The sequence below is a fragment of the Temnothorax longispinosus genome, chromosome 8 (genome assembly GCF_030848805.1).
Source record: "Temnothorax longispinosus isolate EJ_2023e chromosome 8, Tlon_JGU_v1, whole genome shotgun sequence".
Classification (NCBI taxonomy): domain Eukaryota; kingdom Metazoa; phylum Arthropoda; class Insecta; order Hymenoptera; family Formicidae; genus Temnothorax; species Temnothorax longispinosus.
In genome coordinates this window covers 3,909,816-3,934,799 of record NC_092365.1, presented here as the reverse complement: position 1 = coordinate 3,934,799, position 24,984 = coordinate 3,909,816, and the positions used below count along the sequence as shown (strand labels likewise).

Sequence of the window (24,984 nt, the reverse complement as noted above, 5' to 3'; positions counted from 1 at the left end):
TGTCAGTCTCATTTAATTAACCCTATAACAAAGCAATTTCATCATCGTAATAGAAAGTAGCTTAGAAAGAAAATTAATATTTTCTAATTAAGAAATAATATTATTTAAATCATATTATATTGCATATATGAAATCGTATCATACGTTGATATTTTACATTTACCACTGGATGTTACCCTGTGCGCGTAAACTGGTTTTATCGATTTAATAGGGGTTGCTCAAGCCAAGGGTAGGTACAAGACTGGAAAGAAGCACGCGTCGATAACACGATTCACTTCTATCCTTTAACGTTAGCAGATAATGATGCGTACGTTTTATCTATCGTCTATATCTTTTGAAGGCAATTTATCTGTCATCGCTATTATATTTCTAACCTTTCTAACTAGGCTGTGATAAGAGGTAAAACCGTTGGTGTCAACTGTAACTGCCTGTTCAGCAAAAGATTCGAAACAATGATAACTTGTTGCCTGCCCACGTGCTATCACGATATGATAGATGTACACTGAGGGAAAAATATTGTAGAATCAACAAAACAATTTTGTTGATTTTTCAATTTATTGATCCAATTATTTATTTTATTGAATTAAGTACGCGTCTATTATTTGAACAAAATGAAATAATTGAATTCTGAAAATGGTATCATACAAAATCATTTTTTTTTAATTAATGATTAATTTTGTTAACTCAATAAAATAATTTTGTTGAACCAAAAACATTAACGTTTTTAAAAATTTATTCAAAGAAATATTTAGTTAATGTTATATTATTTCTCTCAGTGTACTGATCACTCATAGATACAATATACATGATCATATCTTAAATTAATAACATTACTGCAAGAACTGATATAATGTAACCTGAATATTTTTCTACGAAATATTGATTATTAATGAAAACTGTTGAAGTTTATAAAAAAAGTCGTATACTGATTTAATTTAGACATATTGTATAAAGTATATAAGCATTTTTTAATTTAAATGTAACAATAAAGCAATATAAAAGTTAATTAACTGATCTTCTCTTTTATATAAAAGAAAGCTATTATAATGAAGATTTATCATTGCAGATAGAAGGGGAGGAGGAGACGAAATACAACACGAAAAAGATCGTCAAAAAAGTAATTTCGCGCGATTATTTTAGTCAACGGGAAATGACCCAATTTATCATTTTAAGATCTGCTATATTTTGCGCTGGTGAGTTTAAATGCCGGCGTAACGTGATTCCAAGGTTTATCACTAACATTTAGCATTTTAATGAGTCGGCTTTTTTAAGAGCAAAAACCACGTGTTTATAAACAGGAAGAATAGCGTAAAATAAAAATGCAAAGAATTCTTTATAAAATATGCGTGCGGACTTTTTTATTTCCTTCCTATGTGTGATACACATAAATTTTTTAGTACACCTTTTTTTATTTTACTCTGTATTACCTTTTCAGGAAGGATCAAAGAGTACAATGCCTAAAGAATTCGAGATTTCCTTTTGGAGATAGAGAACACGCGTAGTCAAAGAAATTTCTTCTTTGATATGCATTACAATTCACTGCTGTTTGAAAAATATTTCCACCCGACGATTTCACGTACTTAATATGTTAGAATAATAAGATTCTAGCTCAATATTCCATAAAACTTTTAATTAATATATAATTTAGTAAATCTGTAATAATAAATACAGCTCGCTGTGTGTCAAACAAATTCTTGGAATTAGCAAAAAAATTATGTTCGACCCAACTGGCAAATTTTATTGTACACAAAACGTGTTTTGTGAACAATAAAATTTGCTAATATACATAATTCTTTTGCTAATTGTTAATTATTCACTGGCGATTCAAGTTCTCCGTTTTTAAATTCTTGGAATATAATATAACCAACCAAATGCGATCATCTCCTTTTTCTTCCGAAAAAAATAGAGCCTCGTGATCTTATGGAACCAGAGTTTCATTCTCATATCATAAAGATAAATCCTTACGTATATTGAGCTTGTATCTTATTAGAGATTCAACGCACGAACGCAATCTATGACGCGCATAAAGAGAGAGAGACGCGGCTATTCTACGCGGGAAAATTTACGTGTAACGTTGGCATCTTGTCCTGTACGCCTCTCCGTTTTCCCGGAATAAAGACCGCTCACCGCGCGTATAATTTCGGTATATTTATGGGATTAATGCTTCCTGCGTGCGATACCCGTATAGAGATGGGTTCTCGATAGATCGATTAGACCAGCTGGCATAGGCACGCGCTGCTAAGCCGCTTACGTCGTCCCCAAAAACTTTTGCGCTTTTTTGGAAATTCGCGCGCGTCCCATAATCCGACAGGCGCTGGCATTAACAGTAATTTCAAGGGAATGGATTGATAATTGATTTCGTAGGGGATCAGCCAAGAGACGCATCGTCACACGGATCATCGTGCGCATACGCGCGCATGTAAAATGCACGCACCTATGTCGCGTGTCTCTACCATACGGAATGCCTGGTACGAGATTACGCCTATAGCTCTCGTGAATCCTTTTGCATTACCCTCACCGTAATACGTAAAAGTAGGATAATAACAGATCCGATAATACCGGATCAAACCGATATCCGTTTATTTTCGATATCCGCGATTTTTAATGCATTATATAATAAATTGCTACATTAAAGGAGGCACACACAGTAACTTGTTTGAGCATAATCAAGTATTAGCTATCGGATTTTACTCTCGCTTTGTTGTACCTCTTCTCGTAAAAATAGACGGTTTAATTAATCTGCATATATCGGTTTTTCCCCCCTACCTCCGTACATGTTATTACAAAAATAAAATGTTCGTGTCAAAAATTCTATTAAGATATGCAATCTGAAAATATAAATGCTGATTGCTTAATAATATCATCATTAGAGAGTCTTAGACATTTGACTCTATTCAACTAGATACGATACGAGTACAAGATATTCAAGCCTTGATATATATGACGTAAGATCGTCCATTTATCGACACGTTAATTGAATATTAAAATCTGATGTGAAGTCAATAGCACGCAATTACAAAAGTACCTTCGGTTACGACATAATTAATAAATAAGCTTCATTATTAATAATTATACTCTTTTTGTAATGACAGTTATACCGACGTGCTTTGTCCCGGAGAAACAGTCCCGATAGTGTGTGTTTTAGCAAAACAAGCTATTCTTCCGTAGCCAGCACTACTGACGCGAAGAAAAAGCGGACGCCACATCTTAGATACTGGGGTTAAACTCAGCGTGCCACGAACGCGAGTAATCGATATATATATATATATATATATATCAATTTCATGATGCAACCATTGAATATCGATGTTCAACCTTTGCAACAAAGTGCGATAAGCGCGCGCACGAGTTTCTAAAGGATGGCTTAATGATGCGCTTTGCTATAATTAATTCATGTGCTCTCGCATTAAAAGTGGTGGTATTGTATTCGATCGAAATGAGCAAACTCATTACGAGTCACTAATGTACATATTCTCGTATTATTGTCAAGCTGGATAATTACGAGATACAATTGAACGCCGATTATGACGATCATAATATCGCGACATTCATATTGCAATAATTTTTTATATCCGACCAATTGTTACCTCGCCAAACACATCCTACAGAATTATCAAACATTAAACAGAAATATCAAACGTTAAAACGACCCAGTTCTCGACGTTTACGGTCGGACATTCGGACGAAAGGGGCGTAATTCTGAGTTATGCCGAGCATTTTGCCGAAGATTACAAGTTACAAATGAGAGCCATATATCCAGGGATTACATCCCGCTTGATGCGGTATTGAAAGAAGACCGGGCTCGGCCTGAGTAAACAAGTTCCTCGGCAATTCGTCGCAGTTCAACTCGCAGTTTGCATGGCAACGGCAGAGCCCTAATAAAGAACGTCGATAATGCGCGAATCCGCCGAGACATATGCTTATGATAATAATCGTGTAATTCATTGATCTGCCGGAAATTACGAGCAAGGACACTTCGCAGCCTTCCCTTGCAACTCCCCTTGCTCCTTCAGACCCTTTCTGGCTTTACTGGTATGTTGAATGAGTAGAGAAAAAACCGTCCTGAGAAAATACATGCTAATGCACCCTACATATCTCTCTGCCAATATTAGAAATGGTAATAATAATACAACGACATCGATATCTTTCTTTACTTTGTTATTTTCAGCAAGCGCAGTTTCAGCTCAACAGCAGTGGAAACGTGATCAATAAAATTTAATTATTGGGAAAACTGCCGATCCGCTAAGCTTTCGGAGTTAAGCCGATCAAAGGGAACGGCTGGTATAATATGGTGAGATGAATAAACTTGTCGCTCTCCCTCTCGAATCTGTAGTATTATTACGTACGATTGTGCATATCTTGCGATTCAAAGATTAATAAATATTCAACAATAAAAAAAGTCAATTAATTCTCTGGATATTACTTTTTAAATCTCATATTGGGAATTCTATTCAATTTGTATTCTCAGACGTGCAGATAAGGAGACTCCTTGGAACCTTGTGAACCAAGATGAATATTTTTCTCCCGAGTTTACATCTCGCGAAATTATATACAGGAGATGCACCAGGAACGCTTTTTCATCGTGACATAATTTATCGCGAAGTAAGCATTGCGTAACTAACGCGCCATAACTAAAGATGAGCCCCACCCGACACTCGTCTCCACTCGAGCACAATATCGAGATGCCGCATCCGGAATAGCATCTCCCGGCCGCCCAGGTTTACGTTGGTAAAAGGGGCTCGAATATTGTCAACGTTACGAGCGATTCGACACGCGTTAACGGCGTCACCAGGGGAACACGTTAAGTACTTATGTACGGACCCACTGTCCGCCATTGTACCATTCAAATCGCGTAAATAAATTGCGCCGTCGATGGGTTTGCACTCGTAATCGAAATGTTTCGTTTCGAGTTTTCATGAAATCTCTCTCACCCTCTAGTTCGTATCACGGACTAAGCAGTAAGTGATCTAGAAACGTCACGGTGGATCTAAACCTCGAAAATTAGACACCTTGTTCTCTGTTTTTCAACAATTTACACACTATGTCCGAGTCCAATATTTAAAATTTGAAAGTAATTAAGAATAATGACTATCTGCACTATAAATCACCTTCAATTCGGAACGCGCTATCGATTTCTTAATATTACATTTTATTGCATCACATCGCCAAGAGAAATAAGCAGATTGACTATACGTGGTCACTTATGTACCAGAATAGAACGTATTACTTGTCCAATTTCAATGACGACATGTCCCCGATGTGCGATACAACGCGTTAGCAATGTCAGTCCCTGATAAGGTAGCTCGTTGAGCGACATATGCGACGGACAGTGGACTCCGGGCGAGCTTCCTCGGCCACAAGCAAGATACGTCTGTCCACATAATTGTAAGATGGCTTGAAAAATTGCGGTGGAACTTAATCACCGCCAAGACACTCGCCCACACGTCTCATGTTAGCCTCTGACGTGATTAAACTTGATAGTAGAAAGACCAATCAGAGCTAACCCCGCGCAAATAGGATAAAGCAATTACGAAGACTTTAATTTTTGCGCTTCAATATCTATACGCACGCGGTATAATTCTCATAAGTTCTTTTTTTGTCTATCGGAATTTTACTTAAAAATTTTTCATCTTTGCTCGATGTCTTATTTTCGAACTATTTTTTCTTTATATCTGCGCTCGCATCGGTTTAAGATATTTTCGAGATAATTAAAATTTTAAACAATAATTTGATGTGAAACGCGAGATACAATAAGAAACTAGCGATTAAATTTGTCCGGAAAAAAGTTGAAGACAAGAGCTCCTAATTGGTTGACCGACATCAGAAATGGCAGCTGAATACATTAGCGTCGATTATACGTCTCTTGAAACTTTTAATTAACAGCTCGAAAGTCATACAAAGATTATAATATATTTTGCATTGGAAAACTTAGTAAGCTGTTAACGGGAAATCTACATTAATGAAAGCATTATACATGTATTGTACAATAATATAGGTCTATCCAAAATATTTCCATCTTTTATCTTTTTAAAAACAAAAATGTTCCATAAATATACACATATTTATTGCATTCGTGTGATGCATAAGATTATATCGTTAAAAGAAATGATACAACGTGAATGATTATGAAAAGAATAAAATATTCTTCCTCTCGATGAACTGAGGATAGAGCTCATATTCTATTTTAGGTTTCTTTTCTGTAGAATGGAGTATTTTCTTCATTTTTATTTTGAATTTTCTATGGTTCAAGTGAAACGCAAGCTTTGTAGTATAATTGCTTTGAGCCGGTATTTTGAAAACACACATACCTTAAAAATCTGTAAAATATACTGTTTATCTCTAGTGGAAAATAACTTCAATAACGCGAGAATTTAGAATTGCTACGAGGCATTTTAATAAAACTGGGATTGACGAGTTGGCAATAGAGATTCACTATGCGAGCTGGATTGCGTAAGGATTTGCAATATTGCACGAAATAGGCAGATAACTCTATGACAACGCATCCAATGCTCAAGTAACAAATTCAGGCAACGCTGCTATTTTACACACCGCAGCTCGAAATAACGCGATGTTTCGCAACTTAAAGCCGAACGTTGATAACGCGATATCGAATTCCCGGGAGCACGCAGAAAATGCGCGATAATAAATTTGTGTGATAATTGAAGTACTACCAAATATTATTGTGTACTAACTAGCGCGATGATAAAATAATAAGGCTAATTACATTATGCGGCTAACAATAATATTCATATAATAATGAAGACTTAACAGCAGTTATGTTAAACGCGATACGCACGCGGTTTATGGTAACGAGTTCGCTAAGTATCCTCGATTAGCATAATTCTGTAATAAATCACGGGGATGGCGAGAAACGGAGATGCATCCCGGCCCGACGAACAGGAAGTCTGGAAAAAAAGGGGGAGAGAGAGAGAGAGAGAGAGAACGAGAGAAAGTCCTGGAACAGAATGATATTCATATTGATCATACGCACCATTGGCCGTTTACGCGACGCACGCGTTGTCTACATCGCGTCGTATCCGTTTTTGTTGAAAACCACCAGAATATCATCGAACTGCTCTCTCCGGCTATTAATCGTCGGTCCTCGATGATTCGGAAGGCTCTAACCAGTAGCGCGAGTCCTTCGGGCGCGAATGTCAGAATCGACGAACACCTGGTTCTTGATGCGCTCGGCGCGGTTTCCAGCGAGTCGGAAAATTGCCGTAAAATTGCCGCAGAAAAGCGATATTTTATTCCTTTCAGTGGCGACCGCCCCTATAGCGCTCTTCGGGGATGTTTATGGGATTTTATAGACTCGTGTCGCCCCCTTCCACAGGGATGTTGCGAGCCACTTGAATACGCGAATAAGCACGCACCTGGATGGAATGATAATAATTCCGCGCAAATCGAGCAGCCGATACATTCTTGGCGTTCTGGCGAATTCAGGTGTAAGGACGTACAGAAGAATCCGATAATAAAGGGTTAAAAATTTTAATATCTACGCGAGAGATACTGAAGATTGTTTGAAATGAATCTATTTTGCATTCATCGAAAAATTCCATTATTAATTCAGAATAACATTCTGAAACAATTTTCTCATCTTTAAAACAACATTCCATAAATTTAACAAATCAAATTCTACATTTTAAGAAATTTAATGCATAAATGTTTCACGGAATAAAATATTTCATGGAATTTTAAGAAAGTAAACTTGCAATTAGCGAAAATATCGATTACCGATATCGAAATTCTTCATTTGACGTTATAATGTAAAACGTCTAGTGATATTTAAATTTTTCTTTTCAATATTCCCCGTTATTTTCAACAGCTTCGAATAATTTTTGTATTGTCACGATCGGTAAACGAGCGCTGCAGACGCTGCAGTTGTTGCATGAAAATTATTACGCAAACATTCTTCTCGCTAGTCTGATTTAGTCGTTGCTGCTGGAAGGTAAATAGTGCCGACAAAAACAATGGTGCTACTTAATGCAAGCAGACAGCCCATATAGCAATCTACATTCTATTATACATTTCTATATTATACATTTTAACTTTTTAAAGAATATTTGTTTTTATTTATTAAAAGTATCAAATTTTTGTCTCAATAAAGCATATTTCTCTGCTATATTTCACTATACGTCTTTTAGTATGTAGTTTATCGTACGGATAAACAACTGGTGTAAAAGTTAAGCAATAAAAAGCTGAAGTTAAAAGTTCAAGTTGTAATTAGAACTATAATAATACATACACAATGTTACATAGAAAGCGAAAGAGAAAAAATTAATTAAAATAATGCTTAAAACTTTGCGAAAATTTTGTAGTGCAATATAATAAAATGCTCCATCCTATTATATTTTATACTGCAGACAAAACTAATTTCTCTCTCTCTCTCTCTCACAAAAAAATAGCATTAAAAGACAGAATAACATTTTTATTCTCTCCATATCTAAAATTTATCACATTTATTTCACACTTTCCGTGCATTCTACTATTCTTTGTTTGAATGCACCGAGTTCAGAGTTAACAATTTTTATTACATAGCAAAATCAAATCACGACAGAATGTGCTGAGAATTTCGTTCCTTTCAAAGCACCTAGTCCTTTCAACCCCGATGATAACGCGATTACCGCGAGACGACAATACGTCCGTTAGCGCAACGCGACGGCATATCCTTAATCAGAAGGCGTCTTTAGCCAAGTATTATTATCCCGGCACGCGTGCATTATGTGCCGGCACGTGGTCGGAAGCGCAATAACGTTATGGGCGCTGCTCTCGCAACGAAGTTAAATCGCAATTTTCGTCCATTGTCCAACGTGGACGGCAAAGCAAAACGAGATTTGATCGTCAGCGGGAAAACGGATGAAATAGTTTAACGAAGTTTTCGAGCAATCGTTCCAGAGAGACGCTGACTTTAATGAAAGACGCTTCTGAATTCACCCTTAGGGGATACACAAGACTCTGTTTTTTCAATGTATATATGTAGTTTAACGTAAAATCGTTTCTCAATGTAATAATCACTATGGTCATTGTGTATATTTTTTTAAAAAGTTCTCTCTCTCTCTCTTTTTATCTCTCTCATTGGATATCTTATTTGATCTTATTTGATCTTACTTGATCTTATTTTATTTAAGCTACATACCCTACTAGATTATTCTTAAATTAACAATATCGTAGTTCGTAAATTAATTAATGCTAACAATATTAAATAAGTTTTTCCTATTCCTTTCCTTTCCTTCAATTAATCTTCATTACAATAAATCGATTTAGATTTTGAGAATAATTGGTGACGACGCAACCAACGAAAAGTCTTTTAACGACAGTCTTTTTTGTTAGTCCCTTCCCATGAACCGTGATGAATCTATAAAACATCCATCGTGAAAGGGGGTACTGGCGAAATTCGGAGCGGAAAGGATATCTCTGGCGTTGCTTCGTCATTGTAAGTTCATTTTTCGCAAAGCCACTTAGGAGGGAAACGAGGAAAGGTCAGCTTTCAGGGGATTAGATCGCGTCGTTAAAACCAATGCGACGGAGCATGCCTCTTTACTTCTTCTCTGATTTAAAAGATATAAAAGCCACTTTAATTATCATTTCCGATATGTTTATATGTATAAGCGTTTATCAGTTTTATCAGTAACTGTATACTTCAAGTAGTAAATATATTAAAAAATAAAAATAGAAGAAACTGTATACAGATATATTTTCTATTTTTATATTTCTATTTTCTTATGTTATGTACGAATACACAGAATAAAATATCTTGTAGTAGAACACAGGGTACAGGTATAAGTACGAAAGGTCTTGTGAACCTCGTGTATTTCGCACCTAAGACTATCCTTTGTGCTAAACTCTTACATGAAAGATAATGAGAACATTGTTTCGCAAACATTGACCAAACTTTGCTGGAATAATTACGAACGTGCCACAGAGATACGTGAAATATTCTCGCGGTGAACTGGGTTTCCAACGTGAAACAACCTCAAGAATAAAGTTCTAAGGTATCCTCGAATATCTTGTCGAGTATCTTGCTTAGAGACAGACCAAACGAGCCAAATTCTCTTGTGCGCGCGTGTACGAAAGACCTTCACCATACATAATCCGCCTTTCGCGCTGGTGGCAGATGGTTTAAAGAATACATAAGAAAAATTGTGGCACGCAATGTAATCCTCTTTCTTGGTTCGCAAAGTAGGTAACCGTGTCTCTGTTTGCGCTTTACCTTTAAAGTTCTTTTTCGTGTAAAATGGATTTGCAGAATTTGTCATGTAACTTGTGTTATTTTTTTTTTATGCGCGTGATATATCTTCTGCCCAAAAAAAAACCATTTGGAATTTTTAGATTTTTAATAAAATTGTTAATCATCGAATTAAAGGTCGAATTAAATTAAGAACAAATTAATAAAGTTACTGAATAACTAACTTGAACATTTCTTTGATATTTTTATAGATAAAAAATTATCTCTAACTACCTACTCCAGAAATTATTAGTCCTTATCTGTTCGTGAATGTAAGGGGAAAAGCGAAGAGAATACAGAATATTCCGTATGCATGCTAATTTCTATTAAAATCAAAATTTGCATGTTGCGAATGCTCCTTTGCGAGGCAAGGTTCGATTCAATAGTTGTGGCTATCTGAAGCGAACAAAAATCGGCACAATAATTCGATTACTTCGGCAGTCCGTATTATCCTAACCAGCGGGTGCTCTCGCGCGAAATGGAATTAGCATAGATTTATTCGTTCCGTTATTCCTGAAAGAGAGGGAGATGCGCTTAGCTGCTTTCTCATCCGCATTGACGTATCTTTCGGACCTTTTAACGTTTGACGAGCCAGTCATTACGTCTCATGATACTCTCACCATCGATCCTGCTACGGGACGATCGTCGTCCGATTCACGCTGCTCGACAAACCGTGCGGTAACCGCGAATCTTCAAAGGAAGATGAAGAAGAGAGCGAAACTGACTGTTGCTTTCACGTAGAATCCTCGACGCGTGTCAAAACATAAATGCCCAAATTCTAGAGAGTAAAGGAGAAGAAAAAATAAAACAATTACGATTGTAAAACGCGGAGAAAAGATCTTATTTTAGCAGACAATATTAAAATAAATTAAGAACAAAAGAATTTAAATAATAAAACAATAATTAAACGTGTATAATTTAAAGAAAATACAAATAAAAAGTAATAAAAATTATATTACAATTTCAAGATATAGGGGTAAGGAAAAAAAAATAAGGGGAAAAGACCGAGGTCTAAAGACTGAGAAAATACAGCGAATGAGAAAAGGAAAAATGAATGACCAACATAATAGCCAGAATGGAGAAGGGGAAAAAGGCGTCCCTCCTGCACGTAGAATAAAACACGTGTAACACGGGTGAAATTACCGAATGATCCACGCTAGGATGATCCTATCACCGCGGGACCGATCATTGTTGTCGACAATACAGCGCGAAACAATATTGTAACGTTGCCGACAAAAGATCATCGATGCTCTTTCGTTTTTGAACCAAATAAATCTTCATATTACATTTCGCATTTGACGTGACTAATTAAATGGAAACATAAATGTGGACATCAGAAAACAGCGGTTTATTATCGGATCTATCAGTTGTCGGCATTAAAATCGGTTAAATTAGAGTTTCGTATTTTTATCTCTCACATATTATTTATAACGTATTTTTTAGACGAATCCCTTAAGTCCGAGTTACTTAACTCGGGTAGCGCTTTATTTTATATTACCATGCACGCGCCCGTGTTAATTCGGGCATGAGAAATAATTACACTAAAGTTATCTATGAATATACGTATCTAATTAATATAGGTGCCAAACAGACGGCTCGTCAGAAATGTTTAGTTTTGTTTATTCTGTTATTAGCAATGTAACTAAAAAGACGTACAATATTTAATGAATGCATTATTATAAAGGTAATTTTTAAACTATTGTTCCTCACTTAATATTTATGCTCTTTTTGTCTCTAATTTTTAAAAGATAACACGTAAGATCAGAAACAGAGTAAACTTATATTAAATTTTTTAGCAGATTTTTACCGCAGAAAAATTTACATGATAAAAGAGAAATATTAGAGAGAAAAAAATTCCTTCTCGCTGTTATAATAGCACACACGTTCTGAACCATGGGAAAAAATAAAAGTTCTCATGAGAAATAAAAGCAGAAAAAAAGAAGAAATTGTCTGAAGAAAGTAAATAACTAATAAAGGCCGATTTAGATGCTTTAGAAAATGACATCTCTGGAACAGTTAATTCTTCCTCAACGCAACCACAGAAGTTACGCTATCGAACTGGAGAAACTTTCGACCTCTGTAGAAACTTCGAAATTGCCACATATCCGTTTGGAATCCGCGGTGTATTCAACGAATCCGAGACGAATAGTTACTTTCGAGGAAACTTCCTAACGTGACTTTCATCGCTGAGAGAGACAGAGAAGGAGAGAATAAATTTATTGTTCTTTCAAAATATTCTAACTGATATTAAAAGAACCGACGACAGTGGTAATAACTTTAATGAAATTTCAAACTGCTTGTCGCAAAGATAAAGTATGTCTAGTACTTATATCAAGTAATTACATCAGAAGACAAGACCGCGACTAACTCGACTGGAAATGTCCCCATCGCTCGTCTATCTGATTTCATCGAAAAACAAACGTCCTTAAAGTTCTACTTTTCCGAAAAGGGTTAAGTGGCCCTTTTGCTATGGTGCATCGACGCGAGTAAAGCAAATTGTCGCAGCTGATCAGCGTGCGCAGCGTCTTTGTGAGTCGTATCGACAATGTGGCGAGGGAGGATACGGTAGCCCAGCACTATACAGGATTTTTGCGAGTCTTCGCCCTTTCGACTATAGCCGAATTATTTGCCCGACCTAGCAGCAATGAGAAATATCCGAAATCGTATTTGCCATTCCCATGATCATATCTATCGGCGCCGCTTTTTTTCTCTCTTTTCCCTTTCATAGATGACCAACGGCGTGGGTTGTTCGACTCGGATGGGATGCTCCTTTGTGAGCTCGTATTCTCGAACGGAGAATGCGCGTTTTTTTCCGCCGGGTGAAATGAGCCGAAGTCTAATTTCCGAAGCTCTACCTCAGAGATCGGGGTGGAAGGGAGTAGTACACTATCGACGGTGAAAGGAGTAAAGACTCCGAAGGAGCAGCGAGTTTGTCGAAGACATCAATCGGCTGAGTGTCCCCCGTGTGTACACATCGGGAAAGAAAACCTGATTCCATCTTCCGTGAGTCTCGATCAAGATCGATGTTTTAAAGGGAGATATCGAGGGCCTGGATTAAAATAGATCACGTGCATGGTAGCGTAAGGATTATTGTCTACTGTTTTCATATTATATGCTTTATCGCGTTTATCTCGTAGAATCTTTCGTTTTGTGCTCAATCTTCTTTTTTTGTTAACGGACGTTAGCTTAAAGACCAGGTTAGCAACTATCAATGCGTAAAATCTTTCTCAATGTAATGTCTGATGTAATGTTTGAACACAAATCGTGGCATCATACTGAAGTCAGTGAAGCGAATACATTATTTTGATAAACAAATTCAAAATTAAAATAGATGACTGTAAATTATTCGATAATCTTAGAAATAATAAAGCGAAAAATTTTTTTATTGTATTATGTTCGAATTGTTTTTATAAAACATCAAAATTGTTCATTTACTTATTTATTAGTAAGAGTATATGAGTTAAATATATCGCAGCGTTAACAGATTAAAAAACTGAATCTCTCAAGCTATAAAAATGCAAATTTTGTGTCGTTACTATGGTTATATGAAAAATTCAATTTGTCAAGCCGGGAGATTTGCGGATGACTTTTATTCGATTAAACGCGAATATGAAAAGTTCGCAGCGGATTCTCTCACGATGTACGACAGTTCGCCAGCAGAACTTTCAGCGTACTCCGCCGCGGCCGATTGAAAAATGGCGACGTAAATATCTGAGTTGTCAGCTAAGATCGACGTCAACCACGAGTTTTGTCGGGTTCGTATTACCGCGAGAACGACAAAATTAAATTTACCTCAGACTTCAATGGAAGTAACCCATATCTTTCCTCTAAGTCGTAATATTTTATTACGTACGGTAGAATACTTGTGAAACTTTCTTCAAGGGTCGCGTACGAATTTCACTTTAAACGTCGAATGTGAATTATTCGATCCGATCATAGTCAAATATATTCGTTTTGTTACCTAGTAGATAAAGATAAAAAATATATTTTGGCAATAGTTATAATTTCAAATGCTCGAATGCTTTTAGTCGATTTTACCGTCGCGATACAATTTCACCGAAATAAAAGTAGTTTTTCGAACGAGAGTGCGCGATCGAGTACCACACCGTAAAAGTGACAAGTCAGTCGTTGATATGAGAAAAAGAGAGGTAGTGGAAAATATAAGGAAGACGAGAAGTGTCGAAATGCGATTTGCAGAAGTTGAGGATGGAAGTTCTCCCTTCCGGCTCGTTAAGCCGTCAGTTCCAGGCACCAACAGTCGAAGTTTACGTTTGGTTTTCGAGAAAAATACGACGTGCTCGTGTAATATGTTTGCCAGCGTTTATGTAAGTCCCGGAGTGCGTCAAAAGGTTAATGCCCAAGCACGGAGGCGTCAGGCGCTTATCGTCGAAACGATTGCGAGAAAGTCCTTTCGGTTCTCAGCTTCATTTCCGCGATTTTCTGGACGAGATACTGAGATATATTTTCAAATATTTAGCTTGACTGAATCAGTCTCGAGTATTTCGCTGAAATTTCGCAAGACCTGCCACCGGCGATATTGCCTCGCAGCAGGATACCTTGAAAGTTTCACAACGAGGAATAAGTTCGCCCCAGCTAAGCCGAATCGTATATGTATACGACAGCGATTATCCTGATATTCCGGAGAGAGATTTTCAATTCGTGTTTAGATTCCATATCCCGAACCGATATTCGCATCAAGTGGGGCATAAAGTGACGTAAACGTATTACAAGAATATTGTTAAAAGTATGTTGACTATATTTATCGCGGTGCTACGCGATGTTATCTGCGGATGTTACGTTCTTACCTGAAATTAACAATAAGCAGATCGATTCTATCGTGACCGCAGTAAATGATTATTACTGAGTTTCCCGATATAGTTTGCTTTGACTCAATTATAGCTCTAAATATCGATCGATACTGAATTTGGAGTAGAGAACATCTCACACCAAAATCAGATAGAAAATCACCTTTCTATTTATAACTTCCTGTTACAAAGAAGAAACTTGATAAAGATGATTTTCTCTTTAAGATCATGCATAATATCTTTGGCTCGAATGCACATCGATAAGAACGCGTATTCACATGTAATATGTCCTTGTCTCTTATTATATCCAACCATTATATCCAATAAGAAATGTCAAAGGTAAAATCCTTACTTAAACCTTAGAAATCCCTCGTCCTCAGTCTTAGAAAAAATATTGGAAGAGATATTCTTACATGGCAATAGTTCCAATTTCGGTTTTAAATAACAAAAATGTATCACTAAGATTTCACACAATTTTATCATAACTTTCAATAATAAATAATTAGCATTTTAGAAGAATAAGAACATCATACTTATATCGTTTATAAAATAATTAAAATCTTATGTTAAACTATACTGTTATTACTCTGTGATGCTGCGCTTCGCTATGGCTGTTACTGATTAAAAATTGCGACGCTTCGATGCTCTCGGCAGAGGTTTGAAGGCCTGCTCTCGAAACGGAAATTCTGGATGCTCATGGGCACAAAGATTGGACAACTATCGCGACCGTACGAGGGTAGTCACGCCCCGGATAAAAGGGAGCGACCAATAGGACGACTCCAGGTAGAGGGTCGTGCACGAAATTAAAATATCCTTCCTATGTAATGACGCTACAGATACGCCGCTAAGGACGCACGTGAGTCCGCAGGACGAGAACTATATGCTGCGAGTCCGAATCGTTCCCTTTGCAATGGGAAGGGTGGTTCTCGACCCCTAGTTGAAGGGTTCCGCGGGCATCCCCTTGGAATCGCGGATCCGGCGGACATATGCTGAGGCAAGGGGGAGAGAAGCGTTATTGTATTATTCACGACTCTCGGCCCCGTAAGATAACGTTACCGTGATTTTTAATAGGCGGACGGCAAGGATGTGAGAGTGCGGGGGGTGTGCCCCTTCGTGTATGCCTCGATAATGGGATTAGTCGTGTTGTTAGGGGGTTTAAAATCACGGCTATGTTTTCTCAACTTTACCGGCGCGCGCTAAATAATACGGTATATTATCTGCCAATATCAAAACGTTCAATCCTTAGATTAGAGATTATCACGATCCAATGTAAATTTTCATTGACGATAATAGGTAAGAATAACATGTATATAGATAATTCTAATAAAAACTAATTAAACTAATAAAATGTTAAGTGTTACAGCTAATGCAAAACTTGAAACTACCTTTTAAAGAACACTTCTTTTCATTTAACTGAAACTGATTTTATTATCGATTAATGCATAAGATTTATTAATATTTTTACGGCACAATTGCACAAGTCAAATAATTTCATAACTATCAATATTTAAATATCGCAGCCACTATTATTTCTTTCTCTTCTAGGGTATTTACTAAAATGTATTATCATTGTATCATATTGCCCCAATTTTGTCCCAATCACGAAGCGATCATCAGGTCGCGTTTCCCTCGACATAACGAATGCGTCGTCGCGCGCAATTAATTTTCGGGTTCATCGACAGGTGCAGCCGGCATGGAGTCGTTCGCACAAGAATACACTCGCGCAATGACGAGGCCGAAACTCGGATCGTGAAAGTGGATATTCGAAACGGCGTTTCATGTTAAACACTAATTTTCCGCTTTGTGAGCGCATCACACAGTCTCGTCTATTGCGCGACTCGCTCGATAAATTACAGGAACGGCTAATCAAGAAATTAGTCGTGTGTATGGAAGTCAAACGGCATTACCGAAACGTTATTGCCTCTCTTTCCGTTGATAGACTATACCGCAGTGGCAATTTTCGGAGGGAATCTCAATACCAATACGTTACGCGCGAATGCAATGTTTATACTTAAAATTCAAATGCAATATATCCTATATGAATAATGATTAGGTTTTCATTTGCGTCAATAAAAAACCGATAAATAACTGATAACTTTTATAAACTATTGTAACATTGTGCAAATGCAAATTTTTTAATACATTTTACTTGCATTTACAACTTACCATTTATATATAAATCATTGTTTTGGTTCACTTAAGAATTTGAATTCCTTTCGTAATTTGATTAAAATATATTAAATATTGCAATAAAAAAATAATTTCTAAAATTTTGCGTTAGGATCATATTAAATATCACTGAGGAGATTCAATAAAATATACTGAATTCTCTGCAGGTGGATAAAACGTTTTCTGACGATCCTCGGTATTTGTCATTCAACATTTGGACCATCGAGCTATCCGACGAATTCCGTAGTTCTCTCTCGCTATTTTTCTCTCATTATTCCCGCAACCCGCAACAGTGATTTTTACTCCAACTGCAGGATTTTATCAACGTAATACACTCGAAAATGCAAATTCTCGTAAGAGGAAGAAGAAAGAACCAAGCAAAAAGTAAGACCAGCAGAGTCTTAGTTTCTAAGGCAGATCCGAGATTTGATTTAAACTTCCCTGCTGAATATCGACCGCGGCGGGAAACGAATTTATGTTTCGCCCCTTCGGAAAAATACCGACGGAAAGCGCGGCTTCGTCTGTCGCTCGTCACACCGGTATAATCTCATTCCTAATGAAACTGATTCTATGAACTATTCCTATGAAACTATCCACCTACGTAATAGACGGCAATAATGTCGAAATTTGTTTCTCCGCGGATCCACCCGGAAATTTTGCGACTCGTGAATCGAATGTTTAAAAAGGAAATCGAGGTATATCACAATTTCTTTATTCGTATGTGCATTTATTTTAAACGTGCGTTCGCATAATTTCTAAACATACGTTACTTAAATCGTTTATATAAATTTCAAACCGCATTAAAATTCTTTAAAAGTCATATATCCGAGTAAACTATAAATATATGAAGATTATGCAAAGAGGACAAAATAAGCAAAATAAAATTAGAGATACACGTGTTAGATATATTCTCTTATTCTGCTTCTAAAATATTTCATATGCATTGGCAGCTAAAGGCCAGATTAGATCATTATATTATCACGTCGAATTTTAATTTATTTCTCGAGATTCATTGTAGCGTCATTTGCCTAATTTCGCACGGATGAAGATTACTAATGACGCTTTCCACAAACCAGAGTAGATACTAGTGTCTTTAGCCCCGACTCTTCCTATATACTAGCTTATCTTGATTACCCGTGCAGATTCGTCAGCACGTTCGAAGGAAACCTATTTGATAAAGGTTGACGAGGAGAAAAGATAGAAAGGAACACGGAGGGACGTCTCCACTTGTACGTGAAGGAAAATCGAAGGAATGGATGAAAAGATTCTTTTTCTTTCTCACTGCTCACCTCGAAACTGGACCATATAAATTTAAATCATCGTACAGACAACGGAGATTGTATCAACATTGAAACGTACACTATACAATATATAATGAGATTCATTAATAATAAGTATTTCCGAATAATAATTCGCACGATAAAATATGTATTTTACGTAACGTTGGATTTTTATAAACATGAACTCGATTATCTTCATTCCCTTATGATAACTCGAGATTTTTAAAGTTGATTTCAGAATTTTTTAAAGCTTTTTATAAACTTATCGAAAAAAAAAGGAAAAATCTAATATCTATATTAACTCATTTCCATCGATTTAAATTATACTTTGAGTTCATCGGTCGTACTCCGGAATAACAACGGGCAGGGTACAGCGGGGTTGGAGAACGTCGATAATAATAGAAAGATGGGTAAAGAGGCCGTATAAAATTTCCGGCGATATTAGCCACCCGTCGAATTAGCGCTGCGAGAAAATGCCCTACTCACTGTCGTTCCCCGGGGAGGGCAGTTGGGGTGAATCCCGAATGGGGCACCCTCGCGGAGAAAAAGGGCGGGGCCCCGTATGAAGGGGCCCCAGATCAAAAACCAACCCCTGGGTGGAGTTTGCACCCCGTATATATATAACAAGTCGGGGGTCCTGGAAATACAGAATTCGATGTACCTTCGTGCAGTTAGGATCTGCGAGTCTACATTCGGCTCAATTCCGTCTTATAATTGAAAACATTAAAAGATCTCGATATCGCGAGAGAAAAAGTGGAGAAAACTGATCATTTTTCAAAGAGAAACCATTGGAAAGATTTAAGAACAAAGTGATTTTAAAGTATCGTTCTTCGGAAGAAGGATTTCGTCCCGTTAAACTCAAAGCGGGGATTAAACAGAAGTTAAGTGCGACAAGATCTCAATGATCGTTGGATTACTTTGTGTCGCGTGTGAACTCCACGGCTTAAAGTTGGACACAACTTGAGCAGCTGTGTTAATCTTCCGAAGATTTTTTAACGAGAAGAAAATGTCTCGAAGCTTCCTAGTGGATTCCTTGATCGGCAACAACTCACCGCCCTCATACCCGCTGCCATATTATGGCAATCTGCCTAATTATATGTTCAATTTTTTTAATGTGGGTTTGGGCTACCAACCTATCAGACCGGTGCCCAGGCCACCCACCATGCCCGTGCCGATCAGCCCACCGACGCTGGGTGTCTTGCCGATACCTAGACAGAGTCCTCCGTCACCTTTGAATACCTCGACAAACAGACTGCCAGGTAAAAATGTGGCTAGTAATTAACCTAGAATAAATCCGTGATAATCGACTACTAATGATTCGTAAACGTATAATCACTATCGTGCGTTAGACACGCAATATGATCGTTAGCAATTAATAGAGCGACCCTAAAATCGTATTTGAGGGTATCTCGTATCTCACAAACGTCATTTATTTCCACTTAATTATATAATATTTAATATAAATAAATATCACATAATATATAATATGAAATAAAATACATATATAATTATTATATATATTAATAAAATAAAATTAATATAGATATATTAAAATATTCGTTAATTTTTTTAAGATTTCCAAGATATTATTTGACATAAAATATGCATTTTTATGGTATCTTTCCAATCTCGCTAGACATATCACATAGAAGCAAGCATTGATCTATCGAATTTCTCCTATCGTAATAAGTATCTCTCTCGCAGCAGCGCCATTAACCTCTGACCTTTTTCCTCAGACGTTTCAACACCCAACGAGTCTCCGTCCCGCAACAGCACCCCGACGCCTCCGCCAAAATCCCCGAGCTCCATTAGCAACAGCTCGAAGCGTATCCGGACCGCGTTCACAAGCACTCAGCTGTTAGAGTTGGAGCGCGAGTTTGCCTCGAACATGTATCTATCGCGACTACGTCGAATCGAGATCGCGACCAATCTGCGGCTGTCGGAGAAACAGGTGAAGATCTGGTTTCAGAACCGCCGGGTGAAATATAAGAAGGAGGATCTGCCATCCGGCCAGAGCCAGAAATGCTGCTGCTTACGGACCTGCAGTAAACGGAAAGATAGCTGCGGAGAGGAATCGCCCAGCCGGAAATGCGATCAAGAAGAAGATGAAAGAAGATCCATGAAAAGTGAGAGTGACGATGGCAAATCCGGTCGCGGATTCGCCGTAACCGAACGCCTCGAGCGATCGATCGCGAACGAAGACGTCGGCCCCGAGGAGAAGTTCAATTTCACGAGAATAAACTCCGTGCAGGAGGATCAGGTGGTCGGATACGAAGCGCGAGATCTCTCTCGCGGTTGCAAGAGGAACCTGGCGGATGCAAGTGAAGGGAACGACAAGAGGAGGAAGATGGAGACGATGACAGATTATCAAACTTCAAATCCGGAGGCGATTGCAACTCCAGTATTTAGAAGTATAGCATGCACGAAGCATACCGTCGAGAGAATCGTTAACTCGTGAATTCGAAAGTCTGTACATAAGTTCTCGAGGCTGTAAAATAATGTAACACAAAGTTCAAACGTTCATGATACCTTTGCGAGTATATAACTTGAATATAGTTAAATCAATAGATAAACGATCTAAGAGAAAAGCAATGAGATTGTATCAGAATGCGTTCAAAATTGTGAATATTGTAAATATATTTTGTAAGATTGTATTGTAGATATATTTTTGTATGATTTATGAAAAAAACCAAAATTGTATATTTTTAATATAAATTTAATCAAAATAAATAAATATCACGATTATTAAAATGCCATCAGAATCTTAATTCCTTAAAGCAACTGCGATATATTCAAGTATTTTGTTCATCAGATACATTATTTTCAGAAAATAAATTCTCTAAAATAATTCTACAATAAAATTTTAATTTTTATGTAAAAATTTTTTATTGCAATAAAAAAATATCTTCTTATAGTATTAAAAAATGTACAAAACGACCAAAAATAAGAATCTTATTTTGAGTAATAAAAGAATAATAAATTTTTACTGCTAATATAAAATAATTTTAATAGGTAATCAAAGTAATTCTATTGTGAATCGCAAAATCATTTTCAATTAGCTATATTTAGTTCTTGTTATTAAAATATTAATATTGCTCTTCATTATTACAATATAATGTAAATGTTTTAAATATATAATTTTAGAAATAGGTATATTATATAAAAAAGCTTCTCCTGTTATAAAATAATTAAAAAAATAGCAAACATGATAGAAACACAAAATATTATTTTCAATATATCGTAATACAAATATAAGGTATATCATATATATCTTAAATGCATAAATACAATTATATTGTTAAACACACATAAATGCAACTAATAATGAAATTTTATATGATCTTGTTATACATCAAATTTATTTCATTCTAAATACGTAACATGTGTCGCATGTGCTCAGAACTTATTCAAAAGATAGTGACACCAGATAAAAAGTTACAAACTGACAAATCATAACTGATTACCAAAATATAGTTTCTCACATACAAAGCCTACAAATAATGTATCAAATGTTCATCATAAAGAAGTGTTCTCCAACACATGTCACCACCTTCAATGACGTAACGCGCGCCTATGCGTGATTTTCCAGTCAAACGATTGGTCAGAAAGAGTACAACTCAACAAGAGTGCAACGCGGTCACTCGGAGGGTTCGGTCGCTATTGTCGGCGGAAAAATCGGTCGTGTTGCCCTAAATCCCGAAAATTTGTCAAGAGGGCCTCCCACTTTAAGTTAAATTTAAGGTAAAACGTAGTTAATGGTACTAAGGAGCCGTGCGACAATACGCCGAGATCTCTCGCACTCTCAAGTCTCGAGCCTGGGCCAACAATGGCACACTTGTGTTACTATTCGCGGGGCCCGACGAAACGTGAAAACCAGCCGGCTGCCCTTTTTCTCCGTGCCCGAACGCGACAACGCCGTGCCCCATTCACGGTAGCCAAGAAGTCGCCCCGTAGTCGCGTAGATTTGGTTCATTCATCCGTTTAGAGGATCAATAACGCGGAGGAGGAAGAGGGACCGGATCGCGCACAGGCTGAATGACGACGAAAAGTCAGAATCGAGAAATCGCGCTTGCACGATCCGCCTTTCTGCCTTTCGTCCCGCACAACGGCGGCCGGTGCTTTTCAATCGGATCGCTCGGAATGAGCCTAAAGAATAAGGAATGCGGACTCGTCGACAATTTCTCGCCTCTTAAGAGCGGTAGCAAGCGCTATTCGATTATGGCAGTTTAAAATCCGAAGCGTGAATGCGAATACAAGTGATGTATGGAGTGCCTCTTAAAATCCCGACGACTTTTCTAATCTTTTCTACCTGAGGCGGCGGTTGCTTCTGAGTTACGACGCTTTTAATCAATTGCAAGATTATATATATAGAGAGAATATACCGACGAATAAAAAAGAATGAAAGATTCAGGAAAATAACTATTTTCATATACGCACGCGTTTAACGAATAACCGTAGAGACGCCCGACGGCGATATTTGCCGCGTTTCATCCTTCAATTGAATTCAATGTTTTGTTCATTTGCGGTGGCATCGGATTAAATGAACGTGTGATGTTCAATCGCAATTCAATTTTCCGGGCCCTCGCGTGTTCACGTTTCGAATTCAATCGGATCATCGCATCGGCAACAAAACTTAATAGATGTAGACGTTCCTTTGTATGTCAATTCAACATTCGCATGTGCCAGTTGATCCCGTCTGCTAGATTGCGATGTGCCGTGTCGCGCAATCCTACGACTGCATCAATGAGAAACCCGTTGGAATAATTAAGCGCGTTTCGTCCTTGCGCCGTCGAGAAACTTAATGGAATCACGAGCGGCATACGGAGAAAATGATGACGGCGTATTAAGCGTTATTCGGTTCACTTTACCGCATTCTACGAAACAATCTGCGTCGCTGTGTCGATGCACGATAACATCATCGCGATACTAAAATTATGTAACGTTACATATAAATCGCATTACGCAACTCGGTCGATCATTCCCGCGTGACAGCAATCTATTATAAGACAGTTTCAGAGATTTGATATATTCCTATAAGCTAATGTGGAGACAGAGTAATATAATGTCGCATAATATTAATCTATCTTTCTTTCCTTTTATATAATAAAAAATCGAAATTTTATTATCTAAACTGTACAATTTCTTGCAGTAAACAAGCTATTTTTTTATTTACGTTTTTTTTTACGTTATTTAATTATCATGCAACGGCAGAGATAAAATATATTTTCTCAGTGCTATATAAAGAATGTTATATGGTATTACAGCAATTATCTGTATTATATTTCATATTTACGTAATATATGTGTCGCGAATACTTTTCCACTTTATCATTCGGCTTGACAAGTTGCAAATCAAAATAGCATGGGGGAGCATATAATTTTACCAACACTTCATCATCGCGCGCGCGCTTGAATTTTATCCGGATGACCAAACCTAACGAAAGTAGGGCGATTTCTTACCCCTATAGCGGCAACTCGCGACTGCGACCGTTTCTATTCAACGACTCTGACGGATCGTCGCGGTCCAGACTGTCGGAGAGGGTTTGGCTCGAGTGATTGTAATAAGTCCGAACAAACTTGCGACGCGTTCTCCAGAGAAACTGGTGGGACCGCAACGGTCTGTGCGACTCGAAAATCGCGGGGTGGAGACGACGATAAAGAACGAGGCAAGGAAAGACGGGGAGTGGAAAGGGACAGAGAGAGGGTGACAGAGTTGTCGGCGGCGGCCGATTTCTGGTTCCGGTGCGCTAATTCATTTCATCTTATGCGCACTGAAGAGGCGCTCCATCAAAGCTGGAAAAAGCCACCGCGACAGCACTCCACAGCGCGGAAGAGCGGCGGAGGGCGAGATGACAGGGTGGTGCGGGCACTCGAAAGTTGAAACCGTTTTTGCCTCTTTACACCCAACTGGAGGACAATGGCGGCAGCGACGTCGACCATTGTGGATCGCTTTCGTGGCGTGGCTCCGGGCAACTCGCGTTTGAACCGATCGATTGATACCAGCAGATGCGGCCATGAGAATTTTAATAAATAACGCGAAAACATTGTTTTTTGGAAGACAGATATCCACAGAGAAAATTCTTTTTCAATCTATCAAAAATGCACACGAAGGAATACCGAGTGAAGAAGAGAAAAGAGCAGAAAAAGTACGGTGAATTTGCTCTGCCAGCGAGAAAGGAAAATTTAATCTTTTATGATCTAGCAACAGTTTCCCCAAGATAATAGAAAACAATTTTGTGGAAACGTAGAGAGAGAGCATGAAGCTATATCTTCCCGAACTCCGTTCCAATTGAGATAACGTTTCGAAGGTAGGAAACTTAAATCGACGCGATAAATCTGTTCGGCACGATAAATTTGTTTTAACGGCGTTTCCGGGCTCTCCCCCGACATCGGTGACTTCACACAAAGCGCGAAACTCTCGAAAGGCATAAACCTTGCGAGCGACAAAGTGTTCCTCATTGTGTCAATGGATACATTGTGCAACGGTATCGCAAGAATGCACCGCG

The 24,984-nt window shown here is 37.7% G+C and overlaps 1 protein-coding gene across 1 annotated transcript; it reads left to right on the top strand.

Moving 5' to 3' along the window:
* The first annotated feature begins 19,485 nt into the window (after nt 1–19,485).
* LOC139818209 (uncharacterized) lies at nt 19,486–21,178 on the top strand. The gene is made up of 2 exons (XM_071786809.1): nt 19,486–19,738; nt 20,216–21,178. Exons 1-2 carry the CDS (start codon nt 19,486–19,488, stop codon nt 20,935–20,937), a joined length of 975 nt encoding a protein of 324 aa, XP_071642910.1. The 3' UTR covers nt 20,938–21,178.
* Nucleotides 21,179–24,984: the final 3,806 nt, after the last annotated feature.

Coding starts and splice junctions, on each gene's coding strand:
- LOC139818209 (XM_071786809.1), top strand. CDS start 19,486: ATGTCTCGAAGCTTCCTAGTGGATTCCTTGATCGGCAACAACTCACCG. Junction 19,739..20,215: donor CTCGACAAACAGACTGCCAG/GTAAAAATGTGG, acceptor CTTTTTCCTCAG/ACGTTTCAACACCCAACGAG.